Source organism: Leuciscus leuciscus (assembly GCF_965113295.1).
Source record: "Leuciscus leuciscus genome assembly, chromosome: 25".
In the NCBI taxonomy this organism is placed as follows: domain Eukaryota; kingdom Metazoa; phylum Chordata; class Actinopteri; order Cypriniformes; family Leuciscidae; genus Leuciscus; species Leuciscus leuciscus.
The window spans coordinates 7762566-7777382 of record NC_138724.1 but is presented as its reverse complement, the minus strand read 5'-3'; the positions used below and the strand labels follow the sequence as shown (position 1 = coordinate 7777382).

The following is a 14817-nucleotide window of genomic DNA, read 5'->3' as shown; positions in this document are numbered from 1 at the left end:
TTGTCACTGGTGTCACCTTTCTTATGGGTAACACCGGTAACACCAGTGACTCTTTATTCTGTCTTGAATAAAGACAGAAACTTTATTCAAAGCTATTCATTTAGATTATATGCCAAATGTAACTATTAGTCTCATCTACTTAATTATAGTTGAAGAATAATGATCTTTGGTCTTATGCATTCCATTGGTGATTCATTGTGTCACTGGTGTTACTGTCTTTTTTTTTCTGTCACATTAAATACAATGTCACATGTGACATAGTAATAATGTTACATCCATTTAATTCTGCTACACTCAAAAGTTAAGATTTAAAGGATTGCATCATTACTTGATTTGAACTGGTTTTCAAATATTTTCATTGTTATAGCAAATAGATGGTAGTGCAGATGAACGAACCTCATTCAAGCACACTTTTAACAAACCTGATTAAAATAAACAAAACAATCTCCTTATTTTTTTGCATTATTATTTTTAGGTAACTGTCTACATGTACTGAAAAAAATTATAAATAATATTTCATAAAAACCTTTAATATTGCCAAAGTAGCAAGGTAACACCAGTGACAAAAAAATGGTACATGTGGTCTTTAAATAAATGTACAAAATACATAAAATCATTAAGCTGTCATTTATGCGTATTCATAAAGTCAAAGGGTAGTCTAATAATGTGGTGCACGTTTAAATGTTAGAAAAAGAAATACATTTTAAGACATCTTGCCATACCAAAAGTGGACGTTTCTGTAGAATGACCCAAATATAAACAAATAAAAGCGCTCGTTATCAGAGAATATGGGTGGCTCTTAAAAGAGCCGTTGTTTCAGTAACCCAGTCAATCTGTTTATTTGGATTTGGCGGGTTTCTCGGTCTTCTTGGGCAGGAGCACGGCCTGGATGTTGGGCAGCACGCCGCCCTGAGCGATTGTCACTCGGCCCAGAAGTTTGTTGAGCTCCTCGTCGTTGCGCACCGCCAGCTGCAGGTGACGGGGGATGATGCGGGTCTTCTTGTTGTCCCGAGCGGCGTTTCCAGCCAGCTCCAGGATCTCAGCGGTGAGGTATTCGAGCACCGCCGCCAGATAAACAGGAGCACCGGCACCGACGCGCACAGCGTAGTTTCCTTTGCGCAGAAGCCTATGAACACGGCCAACGGGGAACTGCAGTCCCGCCCTGGAGGAGCGAGTCTTAGCCTTCGCTCGGGCTTTACCGCCGGTTTTGCCTCTGCCGCTCATTATGTTTTTTAGATCGATTACTTCAAACACTTCAGTCGCAAGTGACAGAATGACATTATTTTGTCTCCACACACTGTCTTTAAACGAGAGTGACAATCGCCCATTGGTTTAGATTCTGTAAAGATTCAAACCAATCACTGAACTTGTCCAAAGCCCAACCCCCTTTCTGGCGGGGATTATGAACAAGTATTAATTATCTGTAAAACAGAAGAGATGAAACCATTGAGATATAAAATTATATATATATGAAATTTAAATAAATACCAAAATAGATATTGTACGCTGTTTCTACCAAATGTGCTCCACACCTTTCACACACACACACTGTATATTCTGGGCACATTGACCGTCTGATACTGTACAGTATGCTGTTCCTATTGTAATATTAGAGCTTTATCACTGTCCATATTGTTGGATGTGGGTTGTTTGTATTGTCACAATTCTCCAGCATAGTGTGTATATTCTGTCTCTACTGTGTTGTACAACATATTTAGACTGATCACTGTCTGAACCCTCTTATGTTTTTTTTTTGTTTTTTTTGGCCATTTACAATAAATTCCTTAATGGTTTACATTAGTTTTTTTTTAGTTTTGTTTACAGTTTTGACTTGTTTGTTCAGATTGCATGAGTCTAGGAGGTCAAAAGTCAAATCTCATCTATTCGCTTTCAAACTTAACACAAATCATTGATATTAACGAGTTTTGCTCTTTTTCAGAATTAGTGGGTGGCTCTTAAAAGAGCCGTTGAGGAACAAACACTGGACTTTATTTCTTTTTGGGCGCTGCCTTTTTAGGCTTGGCGGATTTAGGTTTTGCCGCTTTAGGTTTAACAGTCTTTGCCTTTTTCGGGCTCTTGGCTGCTTTCTTAGCGACTGCTGGCTTCTTTGCCTTCTTGGGGCTCTTCGTCACCTTCTTAGCGGCTTTGGCTGCGGGTTTCTTGGCCTTCATAGGAGATTTCTTGGCGGCGGGCTTCTTAGCCGCTGCGCTCTTGGGCTTCTTGGCAGCAGCGGGTTTCTTGGCCGCGGGCTTCTTCGCTTTAGGAGCTGCTTTCTTCTTGGTCTCGGCTTGCTGCTTGTTGAGCTTGAATGAGCCCGAGGCACCGGTCCCTTTGACCTGCACCAGTGTCCCTTTAGTCACCAAACTCTTGATGGCGATTTTGACGCGAGAGTTGTTCTTCTCCACGTCATAGCCGCTGGCAGCGAGCGCTTTCTTCAACGCGGCGAGGGACACGCCGCTCCTCTCCTTGGATGCGGACACAGCTTTGACGATGAGCTCGCCGACGCCTGGACCTGCTTTCTTGGCTTTCGCAGCGGACTTCTTCTTGGGCGCTTTAGCCGGGGCGGCAGCAGCGGGTGCTGGGGCGGTTTCTGCCATTTCTCTCTGATCGGATCAACAGTCTTTCAAACGCAGTCTGTACTTTCAACAATGAATGACGCTCGAGCGGCGCTGCGCTCTTAAATAACACATGAGAACCTTATAGACTCAACCTGCCCACTCGGCCTCTGTGCGCGTCCACGAGCCCCTCACGCGTGTGTTTTCTTCTCTTACATTTGGTTATAAACTGGAGTGGTAAAACAGTTAGGCGCAGTCAAAACAAAGTGAACACCAAGCAGAGGTTCTGAGCTTTCATTGGAGACTAAAATACGAGAGAGGAAATGTTTATTTTGCCTTCGTCAGATCAAATCCTTGGCGAGCATCAGACACGGGGAAAAGCCGCGTGTAAATTTGATGGATAGTTTAAGTGGAAAGGTTGATAAAAGCCTGAACGAAGGCTCTGTGTGTTCAGCAAACATTCTGAAAGAGACTTTAATGAAATCAGCATCAGGGAGGGCCGTGAGGAGGCTTTCATACAGATGTTGTTTTGGGCAGCTTGATCACACGAACATCATCCGGAGGCTCCGAGTCTCTCTATGACTCTCATGACAGCAGATGATCTGTCCTTAAGATAATAATTTGTATTAACATTAATAATCAATTTATAGCCTTTTCATAAGATGATGTACATCATATCACGTAAATAAAAATGTAAATCGTGATAACTTATTCGTCTCGGCATGTGAATGAGGATCATGTTAAAACACATCTGAATGAGCTGCTCATTTAAGCAAGGCAGAGCAAGTGACTCAAAAAACAACCTATTTTTCTCCAGTTTCATATTTCCCTTGTTCTATATCTTGTACTTTTCTGGACAATGTTTGAAACTTTGTATTGCAAGCATTTCTTATGTCATTGCCTCCTTGAGATGAATCGCTTGTATTTCTCCATAGGTCGCTTAGGATAAAACCATCTGCTAAATTAATGTGATAAAGAACAGGTCAATTATTGTAAGTTTATTATATTTTGATTTAACCACTATTGAATGCTAATTCATAAAATAGTCATTTGCACTAAATGTTTGATATATTTGCACAGATGTTGGGATTTTGGTCAGACTGTAAGTTCAGCTCTAACCCAAACAAACTCCAGATCAAGATAATGAAAGTGTTCAGAATTACACAGGCAGGTTTAACTGAGATTAGTAGGTTTAAAGTATGAGGACACTGGAGCTGAAGAGCTGATAATAACTAAGTAAAAACGTTTTGAATTAAACACTAAACCAATTCAAAATGCAGTTTTGTTGGGTCTCAGTTGTTTAGAAGTTTTCAACTTAATTCCTAAAATGTGTTTCTTGGAATTGAAAACATCAGGGGATACGAAGGTATTCTGATCCAAGACAACATTATTCTTTTAGATTCGTTTTCAGGTAGACTCTCTGCAGCCTTGAAGCATGTCAGTCATCAGATGGAAACAGGCCTCGACCCCTGTGATGTGTGGCATCAGTACTAGATCAATGATCAAGACACAGACAGTGTAGTACCATCATATTCTAAACTTTATTAAGGAGGAAGGGTCATATTTATACAAGATAAAGCAGAATCATCCACAATGTCCAGGCCATCCAATCATAATACTGAAAGATCAACCCCATATGGCATATTAATAAATATAATAACAAGTAAGAGATGTCAGAAGTTCAAATGTATGTGTGCGTCTTGAGTTTGAGTGTACCAGTGTGTCCAAGGCATGATTCTTGTGTGTCCATGATATGCACATAACATAACAGAAAGAAGGCAGGGCAGTCTTAACCTATGCCACTTATGAAGAACATAGCATGTCAAAGATTATCAGTGGGTTCCATTTATTAATAATTACATTAATTATTTCATATTTGTATGCACAGAAGAACTTCTCACAAAAAACAAAAAAAACAAAAAAAACAGCCTAATTCAGATGAATAATGTTCTAAACCTTGTTCTAATGTTAATGAATTTGGAGTAGCTTATTCTAAATGAGTGACCGTATAAAACACCCCAACCCATCTCCATATTAGAGCTTTTTGCCTTTCATCTCTGGGCACAACCCAATACCCACACTTATGTGTACCTAACAGGAAGTAAGTGTGCAAGACAGTCCCAGGTTGGAAAATGGCAAATCTCAGTGCCAATAATGCATTTTTTTTTTTTTTTGAGGAAACCCTGAAAAGTTTGTCTTCTACATCTTGTAATATTGAGTTCCTGAACATAATAAATGATGAGATATGCTAAGCCTTAAATACTTCTCCAAAGCAGAGATAGTCTGGATTTAGTGTGCATTGAGGGCTCTGAGCTTTGGCATTCTCTCAGACCTGAGATAGTCTTGCACACTTCCTCATGAGTGCCGAAGATAGCAAGTGCTTTTGTTCAATAATTCTAGGCTCAATTGAGATCAGCAATGTCTGCATAGAATCAAATGCTTGAATACCAATGTGAAGTCTAATTCAGGGCACGAATACGGTTGAATGGATCCATATAATTTGATGGAATGCACTTTTAATCTTCACCAGAAGATTTTGTTGTTGTTGTTGTGAGAAAATAATCAAACTGATGGTCTTCATGTTTTGTGTGATGTTCAGATGACACACTTTCAGGTGTGACAGATTTAATCATAATAACTGGGTCAAACTTTAAAGGTGAACTAAGTAACTTTTTTACCTTAACCGAACAGCTTCGGAGTCATTGGAATAGTTATATGACTTTTTTCCGGGTTGAATGATGGCTGTCTCGCATCCCCCAAGCGCCTGTGAGCGGAAAAAACACCCTTGCAACTTTGAGCCGGCGGGCTGGCGGCCGCAGCGTCAGGAAGTATCGTGTGATATCAGGTCTCGCGATGTAACGAATTGCTTTACGGCAAAAAAATCTGCTAAAATTCTGTCATTATTGCGCTCCCTCACACTGTTCGAACCTGAATGAAGAAGACGTTTTAAAGAATGTCCCATCTGCTTTGATGTTGTTGATCTACTAGCCTCTGGTATCTGAGAGTCGCCAACTAGTTTTTCGACAGTGTTGTCAAATATCTCTTCCGAAGCTGTAGGGGGAGCTCTATAGAGAAACCTGTGAGCAAAAAGCGAGAATACAGCGAAGAAATTCCCGAAACTGCATAGCCCTGCTTTAAGTTGACAGAAGGTTTAAGAACCTCCAAATGTGGTTTGAATCAGATTTGCTATCCAGACTTTAAGAAACCATCTGGATATGCAAGAAATCATATTTTTGCTGGCAGTCTGAACATAGCCAAAGAGTAAGAGTTGTTTCTGTAGGCTTGTTGTTGAGATGCGCCTCACCTGATGCTGTAGGCGGCTGCATTGAGCGGAGGAGTGAAATAAGCTCAGTCAAGACAGACAGTTTTCACTCCTCATAGTGGATCAGACACCTACGAGATCAAAGGTGGATCGTCATCAAGTAATTTTTTCCCATAGGCCTACTACCTTTTGTCAGTGCAGTCAGTTGACATCTGCGCAACTCGGACGGATTTCTAACCGGCATGCATCTCGCGGTGATCGATTCTGTGCAGATTTTTACAGTCTACATTATACTTAAAATATATTCTGAATATGTAGAACTGAATGGACAACTTTTATGGTCCAACTTTTATGGCTTTTATGGTTATCTGTTTTAAATAAAGATTGTGTTCAGAGTACGAAGTTTATGATTTATTTGTGTAGTCCAATTCTCTTATGGTTTATGTATTTATATATATATATATATATATATATATATATATATATATATATATATATATATATATATATACATATCAAAAGAAGAAAAAAAAACATCTCTACATTCATTTGTTCTAACTTCAACACAACTGACGTAAAAACAGGTTTAGGTGTTTTCAGTGCAGGTGTTTGCTGTGGGATCATCGCCCTCTAGCGCCAAATCATCACAATTTCAAAACGCAGTTTGAAAAAGGTATGACTTACTAAAGTTGAAATCACATGACAGGTTGATACGACCTCCAACGCACCAATATAAAACAATGGGCTGAAATTGGTTTGTTTATTTTTGATCATTTATCGGTATTCTTCATTACAGCAAAAGCTTACAGTAGAAAACTAATTTATTGATTAATCATTACACTGACTGTTCATTCATCACATACTGAGGTAATATCCAACATAATCCATTACTCTCTACAGGAGCTATGTGAATTTTTACTGCAGAATGGAAACGTATCGGTTACTAACGTGACCTCTGTTCTCTCTAGAAGAGGGAACGAGTATTGCGTAAGTAGCTTACGCTGCGGGAAAAGTCATCTTTCTCGAGATATGAAGCCAAAAATTATCCTTAATTTTTTAAAATCTTGTCAACGCAGTGCAGCAGCACGCAGACCTAGAGCAGGCTATCTAGCGTGCTCATAGGCTGCCCTGCGGCAACTGCAGCAGCCTACCAGTGAGCCTAGCGTGATGTCACGCCCAATGGGGGCGCTCAGCGCCCTCACGCGTCACGGCCCGTCAGAAGGGGCGCGGCTTAGCTTATAAAAGAAGGCTCGGGGGCTGCTTTCTCTGGTTTTTGTCGCTTGAAGCGAATGAGCTCGTGGCGCGAGCACGGCGGGTTACGCAATACTCGTTCCCTCTTCTAGAGAGAACAGAGGTTACGTTAGGTAACCGATACGTTCTCTTACGAGAGGTTCTCTCGTATTGCATAAGTAGCTTACGCTGCGGGAACTCCCTTGTCAACGCCGTGCGCGCCCAGCATCCACTGAATGAGTCCCAGCGAAGGTCCGGGGAACACAAAGAGTGTGAGCCGGGCGGCCAATATAATGGCTAGCGCAAGTACATAAGCACATAGTAGGGCATACAGAGCGGCACGGCCGGTCTGACTGATAAACCCTTGTATAGTACAGCTCAACCAGGAGAGCTAATCAACAGCAGTAGCCCGCGCACAGAAGTGGGCCGGCCTACGCAAGATTTAGACTGATAAAAGTTTAGCCTGCAGGGCGGGAACTTCCAGGTTGTAAAATCTAACAAATGTAGAGGGGGAGGCCCAGCCCGCCGCTGTACAAATGTCATGAATGGAAATTCCGCTAGACCAAGCCCACGACGAGGCCATGCCTCTGGTAGAGTGGGCTCTGATGCCCAATGGGCACTGCAGGTCTTTAGACGCATAAGCAGCTGCAATAGCGTCCACTATCCATCTGGACAGACTGTGTTTCGAGGCGGCGAGACCTTTAGTGCGCCCACCAAACGAAACGAAAAGCTGCTCCGAGCGCCTGACGGCGGCGAAGCGCGTAATGTAATTTCTCAGCGCTCTGACAGGGCAAAGGAGATTACTGTCAACCTCGCAGCCAATTGCCGGCAAAGCTGAGAGAGAAATGACCTGTGCTCTGAAGGGTGTGCCCAAAACTTTGGGGACGTAACCGTGCCTCGGTTTGAGAATGACTTTAGAGTCATTAGGTCCAAACTCCAGGCATGAGGCGTTAACTGATAACGCATGAAGGTCACCCACACGTTTGACTGAAGACAGAGCTATCAGAAAAACGGTTTTGAGCGTGAGGTATTTCATATCCACAGTTTCCATGGGTTCAAAGGGATGCACTTTCATGGCCTCTAAGACCAGGGAAAGATCCCAAATAGGAACCGAAGGGGGTCGCGGGGGGTTCATCCTCCTCGCTCCTCTAAGGAAGCGGATGATGCACTCGTTCCTCCCTAATGCGCGGCCCAGCGCCGAGTCGGCGAAGGCTGAGATGGCCGCAACATACACTTTGAGCGTGGAGGGGGACCTGCTCAAGTCCAACAGCTCTTGGAGGAAACAAATCACACGCGACACCCCACATGCTTGTGGGTCCAGCCCTTTGGCGGTGCACCACTTACTAAACACGGACCATTTAGACGTGTAGAGCCGTCTCGTAGAGGGAGCTCTAGACTGTGTGATCGTGTTCACAACCCTTATTGGCAAGTCAACGGGTATCCGTTGAGAATCCATGCATGCAGAGACCAGCGCTCTGGATGAGGATGCAAGATCGAGCCGTGGGCTTGAGAGAGAAGGTCTCTTCTCGCCGGTATCGGCCAGGGGGCTGTGTCTGCCAGCCGTATTAATTCCGGGAACCATGTCTGATTCTCCCAGTACGGGGCTATGAGGAGCACCGTGTGGCGCGCTTCCCTGATTCTCTTGATGACTTGTGGCAACAGAGAGACCGGGGGAAAAGCGTATAGCGGGCCGCTGGGCCAGGCTTGGGCCAGTGCGTCCTCGCTCTTTGAAAAGAACCGTGGGCAGTGCGCGTTGTCTTTTGACGCAAAGAGGTCGACTGTCGCTCTGCCAAAACGGCGCCACAGTGACTGGACTGTTTGGGGATGCAAAGACCACTCCCCCGGGGCAACATTGTCCCTGGACAGTCTGTCTGGACCTTCGTTCAGGCGACCCGGCACGTGCGCGGCTCTCAGCGAGCGCAGTGAGTGCTGGGCCCACACAAGGAGGCGTTCCGCCAGGGTGCAGAGCACTTTGGATCTGACACCGCCTTGACGGTTCACATAGGCCACCACTGACATATTGTCCGTACGGACTAGTACATGGTGGCCCTGTAGGTATGGGAGGAAGTGCTTGAGCGCGTTCTCGACCGCCAGCATCTCTAGACAGTTTATATGAAGGCGATTCTCCTGGTCTGACCAAAGGCCATAGACCGGTCTGCCCTCGAAGAGCGCTCCCCAACCTCGGTTGGACGCGTCTGTCGAGATAACTTTCCGGTGCGAGACAACTCCCATCGTCACTCCTGTGCGATACCATTCGGCTGCTAGCCAGGGCTGCAGGGCTGAGACACAGCCCTGATTCACCCTGACTCGTAAGCTGCCGGCAGTCCAGGCTCGGTGAGGCACTCGCGCTTTCAGCCAGCGTTGAAGCGGGCGCATGCGCATGCGCAGTAAGCCCAGCTGGAGCACCGCTGCAGCTGAAGCCATATGCCCCAGGATTCGCTGGAATGTCCTCAGTGGAGCCTGACTGCCCGTCTGGAAAGACGCGGCGAGATGTCGAATGCGGCGCGCGCGCTGCTCTGACAATCTGGCCGTCATAGCCACCGAGTCCAGTTCTATTCTGAGAAAGGAAATCGACTGACGGGGCAGTAGTGAGCTCTTGGTCCAGTTGACTGAGAGACCCAGGCTTTCCAGATGGCTGAGAAGCGCTGTTCTGTGAGACAAAAGCTCTGTCTCTGACTGCGCCAGAATTAGCCAGTCGTCCAGATAGTTCAGTATCCGCATCCCCTGTCTTCTCAGGGGAGAGAGAGCCGCGTCCATGCACTTCGTAAATGTACGGGGTGCCAAAGATAGACCGAACGGCAGGACTGTGTACTGATATACCCGACCGTCGAAGGCGAATCTCAAGAATGGCCTGTGACGGGGTGTTATCTGGATCTGAAAATATGCGTCCTTCAGATCGAGAGAGATAAACCAGTCTCCCGGGTGAATTTGCGCGAGAATCTGCCTGGTTGTAATCATTTTGAACGGCCGTCTCATGAGAGCTTTGTTCAAATGTCTCAGATCTAAAATAGGTCTCAGCGCTCCGTCCTTCTTGGGTACGAAGAAATAACGGCTGTAAAAGCCCGACTCGCTCAGAGAAGGATGCACCTGTTCTATAGCCCCCTTGTGCAGCAGCTTTGCTATTTCTGCCTGAAGCAGATGCGCCACTTCCTTGTTCACTCTCGTCTCGGTTCGTGCTAAAAAGCGTGGTGGACGGCGAGCGAATTGAAGCGAATAGCCATGCATTATAGTATTCAGCACCCATTCTGACACGCCCTGGATAGCTTGCCATGCTTTCGCACACATTGCTAGGGGTCGAATGGTCTCTGGGTTCAGATCGCCGCACTGCGCGGGATGGGGAACCTGTATCAGAGAGGATGGGGTGGCGCGCGCGCCGCCGGTGCTCGAATACGGGGGCTCGCAGACAGTGGTGACCAGCTGTACAGCACGCAACGGCTCGGTCGCTGTGGACGGAGCACATTTTGTTGCTAGAAACCCGTGGCGCGAGAGCGGCATGGGGGTTCACGTGTTTGTTAGTAAGTGCGCGCGCTCGTGAGCGGGCACAGGGCTTACAATCGCAACACGGCCAGTGTTTGGGAGCTTTAGAGGATCTGCGTCCCGGGATAACTGTGTGACAGAGCGGGCAGTGGGTAGGTGTGGGCACAGAATTTTGGGCACATTCTCTACACTTAGCACTCGAGCGGCGCGTGCCCGCTTTATGAGAGTGCGCTCTGTGAGCGTTACCGGGGAGATCGTGTTTGTGTGTAGTGGTGAACACGGGGGTGTGGGCACATTTTCTACACTCATGACACCTTCGGCGTGAGCCGGAAAACCCGAAACAATACTCTTTATGAGATTTCTCTGGGTCGCCGTGAAAACGGCGTTTGTGTGCAGGCGAGCGAGTTGTGTTACTGGCTCGTTGGCTGCGATGTAAGCTGCTGCAGTAGCCTTTTCTAAGGGGACAGACAGAGCTGGGCGCTTTGATGGCGGTCCGGCCGCGGCGGGACTCAGCCATCTTTTCCTCCTTGCAGCTGCTAGGAGGACTTCGCAGGCTCAGGTTTCAGCGCTATCTTGGGTCGGGGTCCACGGGGGGAGGCGGCCTGTGGCGGCTGGCTGAGCGCGATCTAAGGCGGCCGCCCTGGCGTCGCTGCGAGGACGGAGGCTGAGCAGAGCGCTTTGACGAGCTGCGTGCAGGAGGCTGATTCTGAGAGCGGCCTGCAGAGGAGCTCGAGCGGCGGGGCAGGAAGAGGTTCATAGCCTGCGACGCCTTCTGTACCTCCGAGAAACGTTCCACAATCCCACTGACCCCAGAGGCCAAAAAGGCACCGCTGGGCCAAAAAGACCGGAGGGAGAGAGCGGGGCGTTGAGGAAAACGGAGCGCTCAGATTCGCTCATATCCGCCAGCGTCAACCAAAGGTGCCTTTCGGTGACGGTGAGCGAGGCCATAGATCTTCCGATGGCTTGTGCAGCGGACTTAGTGGCGCGAAGCGAGAGGTCTGTCGCACTGCGCAGGTCCGTCAGTGCATCTTGATCCGGTCCTTTCTCGTCCAGCTCGCGGAGGAGATCGGCCTGGAGAATCTGGAGCACAGCCATGGAGTGCAGGGCGGAAGCAGCCTGGCCGGCGGCAGCAAAGGCGCGGCCGACGAGAGCTGATGTGGTCCTGCAGGCCTTGGACGGCAGGGCAGACTTTGAGCGTCATCTGGCGGATGGCGGGCAAAGGTGCGTTGCCACAGCTTCCTTAACCGGGGGAATTTGTGTGTATCCCTTCTCGGCGGCTCCGTCCACTTGGGAGAGAGTCGAAGAGGCCGGAGAGCGGAGTCTAGCGGAGAACGGGGCGTTCCACGACTTTGAGAGCTCAGTGTGGAGCTCAGGCAGGAAGGGTGCTGACCTAGAGGCAGGCGCTTGGCGGCGGCTAGGCAGAAAATACCCGTCGAGCCTGTTGGGCGCGGGCGCCTTCGGTGGGGACCAGTCGAGTCCCAATTGGTCGACCGCTTTGGTGAGGAGGCGGAGAAGTTCCGCGTCGACACTGGAGCGGGACCGGCTAGACTCCTGTGTTGAGGATGAGGAGCGGTGAGAACCCGACCACTCCTCGCTGTCCGAGGCTAAAATAGAGCAGCTGTCTGCGATAGCAGCGTGGTCCGCTTCATCCTCTGAGGCGACGGCAGTGCGGGCAGGGGGGGAGGAGACGGAGATAGCGAGGCTCGCGGGAGGGGCTCCGGCGAGCGCTCAGCTACTGCTGCAGGTTCCGGTGGCCTCTGAGAGCGGCGTTTCTTCTTACGCGGCCCGGTGGAGGTAGACGGAGAGACAGCGGGAGCGTCGAACAAGGCGAGTCGAGCCCGCAGGGTCGACATCGGCAGTTCTTCGCACAGTTCGCAGCCGCCCGAAGAGAGGGCGATGGCTGCGTGGTCCGGACCCAGGCAGAGAGCGCAGATCACATGGCGGTCCCTGTCACTGAGCGGAGCTTTGCAGGAAATGCAAGGCATGTTTAAATAATGCAATAAAAGGATATAATCGCCGGATAGCGAAGCAGGCAGGGATGCTGAAGGCGGCGAAATCGGCCGGCTTCCTCAGGCGAATCCTCGGCTTGCAGGTCGCTTGATTCGACGACGGCTTCCTCAGAGTCCAGCGATGCGGAGAGCTTCGCTGAAGAGACAAAAATCAGAGAAAGCAGCCCCCGAGCCTTCTTTTATAAGCTAAGCCGCGCCCCTTCTGACGGGCCGTGACGCGTGAGGGCGCTGAGCGCCCCCATTGGGCGTGACGTCACGCTAGGCTCACTGGTAGGCTGCTGCAGTTGCCGCAGGGCAGCCTATGAGCACGCTAGATAGCCTGCTCTAGGTCTGCGTGCTGCTGCACTGCGTTGGAGGATAATTAAGGATCATTTTTGGCTTCATATCTCGAGAAAGATGACTTTTCCCGCAGCGTAAGCTACTTACGCAATACGAGAGAACCTCTCGTAAGAGAACTCTACAGTGGCGTTCACACATAAAATCGTTCATTTTCATTAGTAGTAGTGATGTGCGCTGCACACACTCTGAGGATTTTGTCCATTTTGTGTGCCATGTTAATAGGGACAGTCTGGGAGACAATTTTGAACACATTGAGCCTTCTGATCACTCTTTTCCATGTGTATGCGCACATTGGCGATCCTCCTTGTGCCTGTAACATCCTCGTCTGACAACTGTCCACCTTTATGAGTAAATGCTGGCATGATAAGATTTACCTCTCTATCAAACAGTAAATCACAAATTGTGAAGCCTCTGTCTGACATCACTTCATAACTGGGCTGAAGATAGTCCAGAAAGCTAGGGGGAATAAACTTGTCACTATATCTTCCCCCATAAGCAGGGGAGATGAACATAATAAGTCCACATGGGGCAATGGCAACCAAATACTTCAGAGTATTGTTTGAATAAAAGTGGCTATATGACTCCCCTCTGGAGTCAAGGTAGTTTGATTTTTGCAGAATTGTCTCAGAGCAGTCAATAATGCAGGTGGTGTTTGGGAAGTTGTCTTTAAAGCACTGAGGCATCGTACTACGTATTGTTTCGCGTGGCAGCCATGGAATGTAGACTCTCATGTGCTCCTCCATTGTATCAATCCAGTAGGAGAGAATTCTGCTCACCACACCCTGGGACACATCAAAACGTTCAGCAAGATCTCCCTGAAGTAAATTCAACTTCAGCTTCATCATGGTCATCATAATTTGATCCATTTTGTGCAATGTAAAATTGACAGTGTAGAACTGCAGGAGATATTTAAAGGGATAGTTCACTTTGAAATAAAATGTTGGCATGTTTTAGCTTACATCAAGGGCATCCAAGATGTAGGTGTCTTTTTTTCCGCAGTAGTTTCAATTTTGATATTTTTAGGTCAAACCGTTCTTGTCTGTCAGTCAAATAATGCAGGTCTATGGTCACCACCTCAAAGAGCAAGCACAGAGTCCAAATTAAAACAATTCCACATCGTCCAAATTAAACAATTTCCCATCGTAAGTCAAGTTTTGTCAAGTTTTGTTGTAAGTACACATTGATGGCCTAAGACACGAAACGAGCGGTTTGTGTGAGAAAACGAACAGTATTTAAATCGTTGTTACCTCTTGAACACAGCCGCGTCCAAATGATCTGAGGGCGCGGGCGGGTATAGATATATACACTAGATATCGCCTTGGCTACGGTTTCGTTCCAATGAACAGTAGCCAAGGCGAATTCTATAGTATATATCTATACCCGCCCGCCTCCACCACCGCAGCGGCATCTTGATGTGAGTGATCACATATATATTTTAATCACAATTTATGGTTAGGCTAAAGTTAATCCTCTGGGGTCGACAAACGAAAAAAAAATTTTTTTACACAAATAAACAAATTAAACAAAATAAAATAAAGGTACAAAATAAAGTGCAATGACTGTGGAAACTTTAACCATTGAAAGGTTACTATGACAAAGATATCGCATTCAAACAGACTTTCCATCTCATGGATATGATTGACCTGAAGAATGAAAGCTGTATCATATACTTGGATATTTATTAACAATATCACACTCATAGCCATGCAAAATGGCTTTAAAGCTTCAGCCTATCTGATAAAGATATAATTTTGTGTGAAAAGATTGCTTTATCAATAAAATTAAACACTAATTTCACATATATTGTCTTTCAATGATTTAAGTTCCATTTCATAAATCATACATTTCAAGTCAAATTCAAGTACTTCAAGCATTTTAAGCACCTTAGTACGAACCCTGAAAAAACACACAACCTCCACATATCAGATATTAAATAAATAATCCT

At 46.8% G+C, this 14817-nt stretch overlaps 3 protein-coding genes across 3 annotated transcripts in view; all 3 read right to left on the bottom strand.

Annotated features, from left to right (window-relative positions):
- LOC309490520 (uncharacterized protein) overlaps positions 1-14817 on the bottom strand; it is a 327836-nt gene that overhangs the window by 19179 nt on the left and 293840 nt on the right. The window lies entirely within an intron of this gene.
- LOC309490032 (histone H2A-like) lies at positions 797-1260 on the bottom strand. The gene has a single exon (XM_082158973.1). The coding sequence runs from the start codon at positions 1222-1224 to the stop codon at positions 838-840; it is 387 nt and encodes a 128-aa protein (XP_082015099.1). The 5' UTR covers positions 1225-1260; the 3' UTR covers positions 797-837.
- On the bottom strand, positions 1945-2664 carry LOC309490529 (histone H1-like). Its single transcript, XM_082159748.1, has one exon. It carries the CDS (start codon positions 2595-2597, stop codon positions 1989-1991), a length of 609 nt encoding a protein of 202 aa, XP_082015874.1. The 5' UTR covers positions 2598-2664; the 3' UTR covers positions 1945-1988.

What these genes read in the sequence shown, in the direction of transcription:
- LOC309490032 (XM_082158973.1), bottom strand. Translation starts at nt 1,224, where the DNA reads ATGAGCGGCAGAGGCAAAACCGGCGGTAAAGCCCGAGCGAAGGCTAAG.
- LOC309490529 (XM_082159748.1), bottom strand. Translation starts at nt 2,597, where the DNA reads ATGGCAGAAACCGCCCCAGCACCCGCTGCTGCCGCCCCGGCTAAAGCG.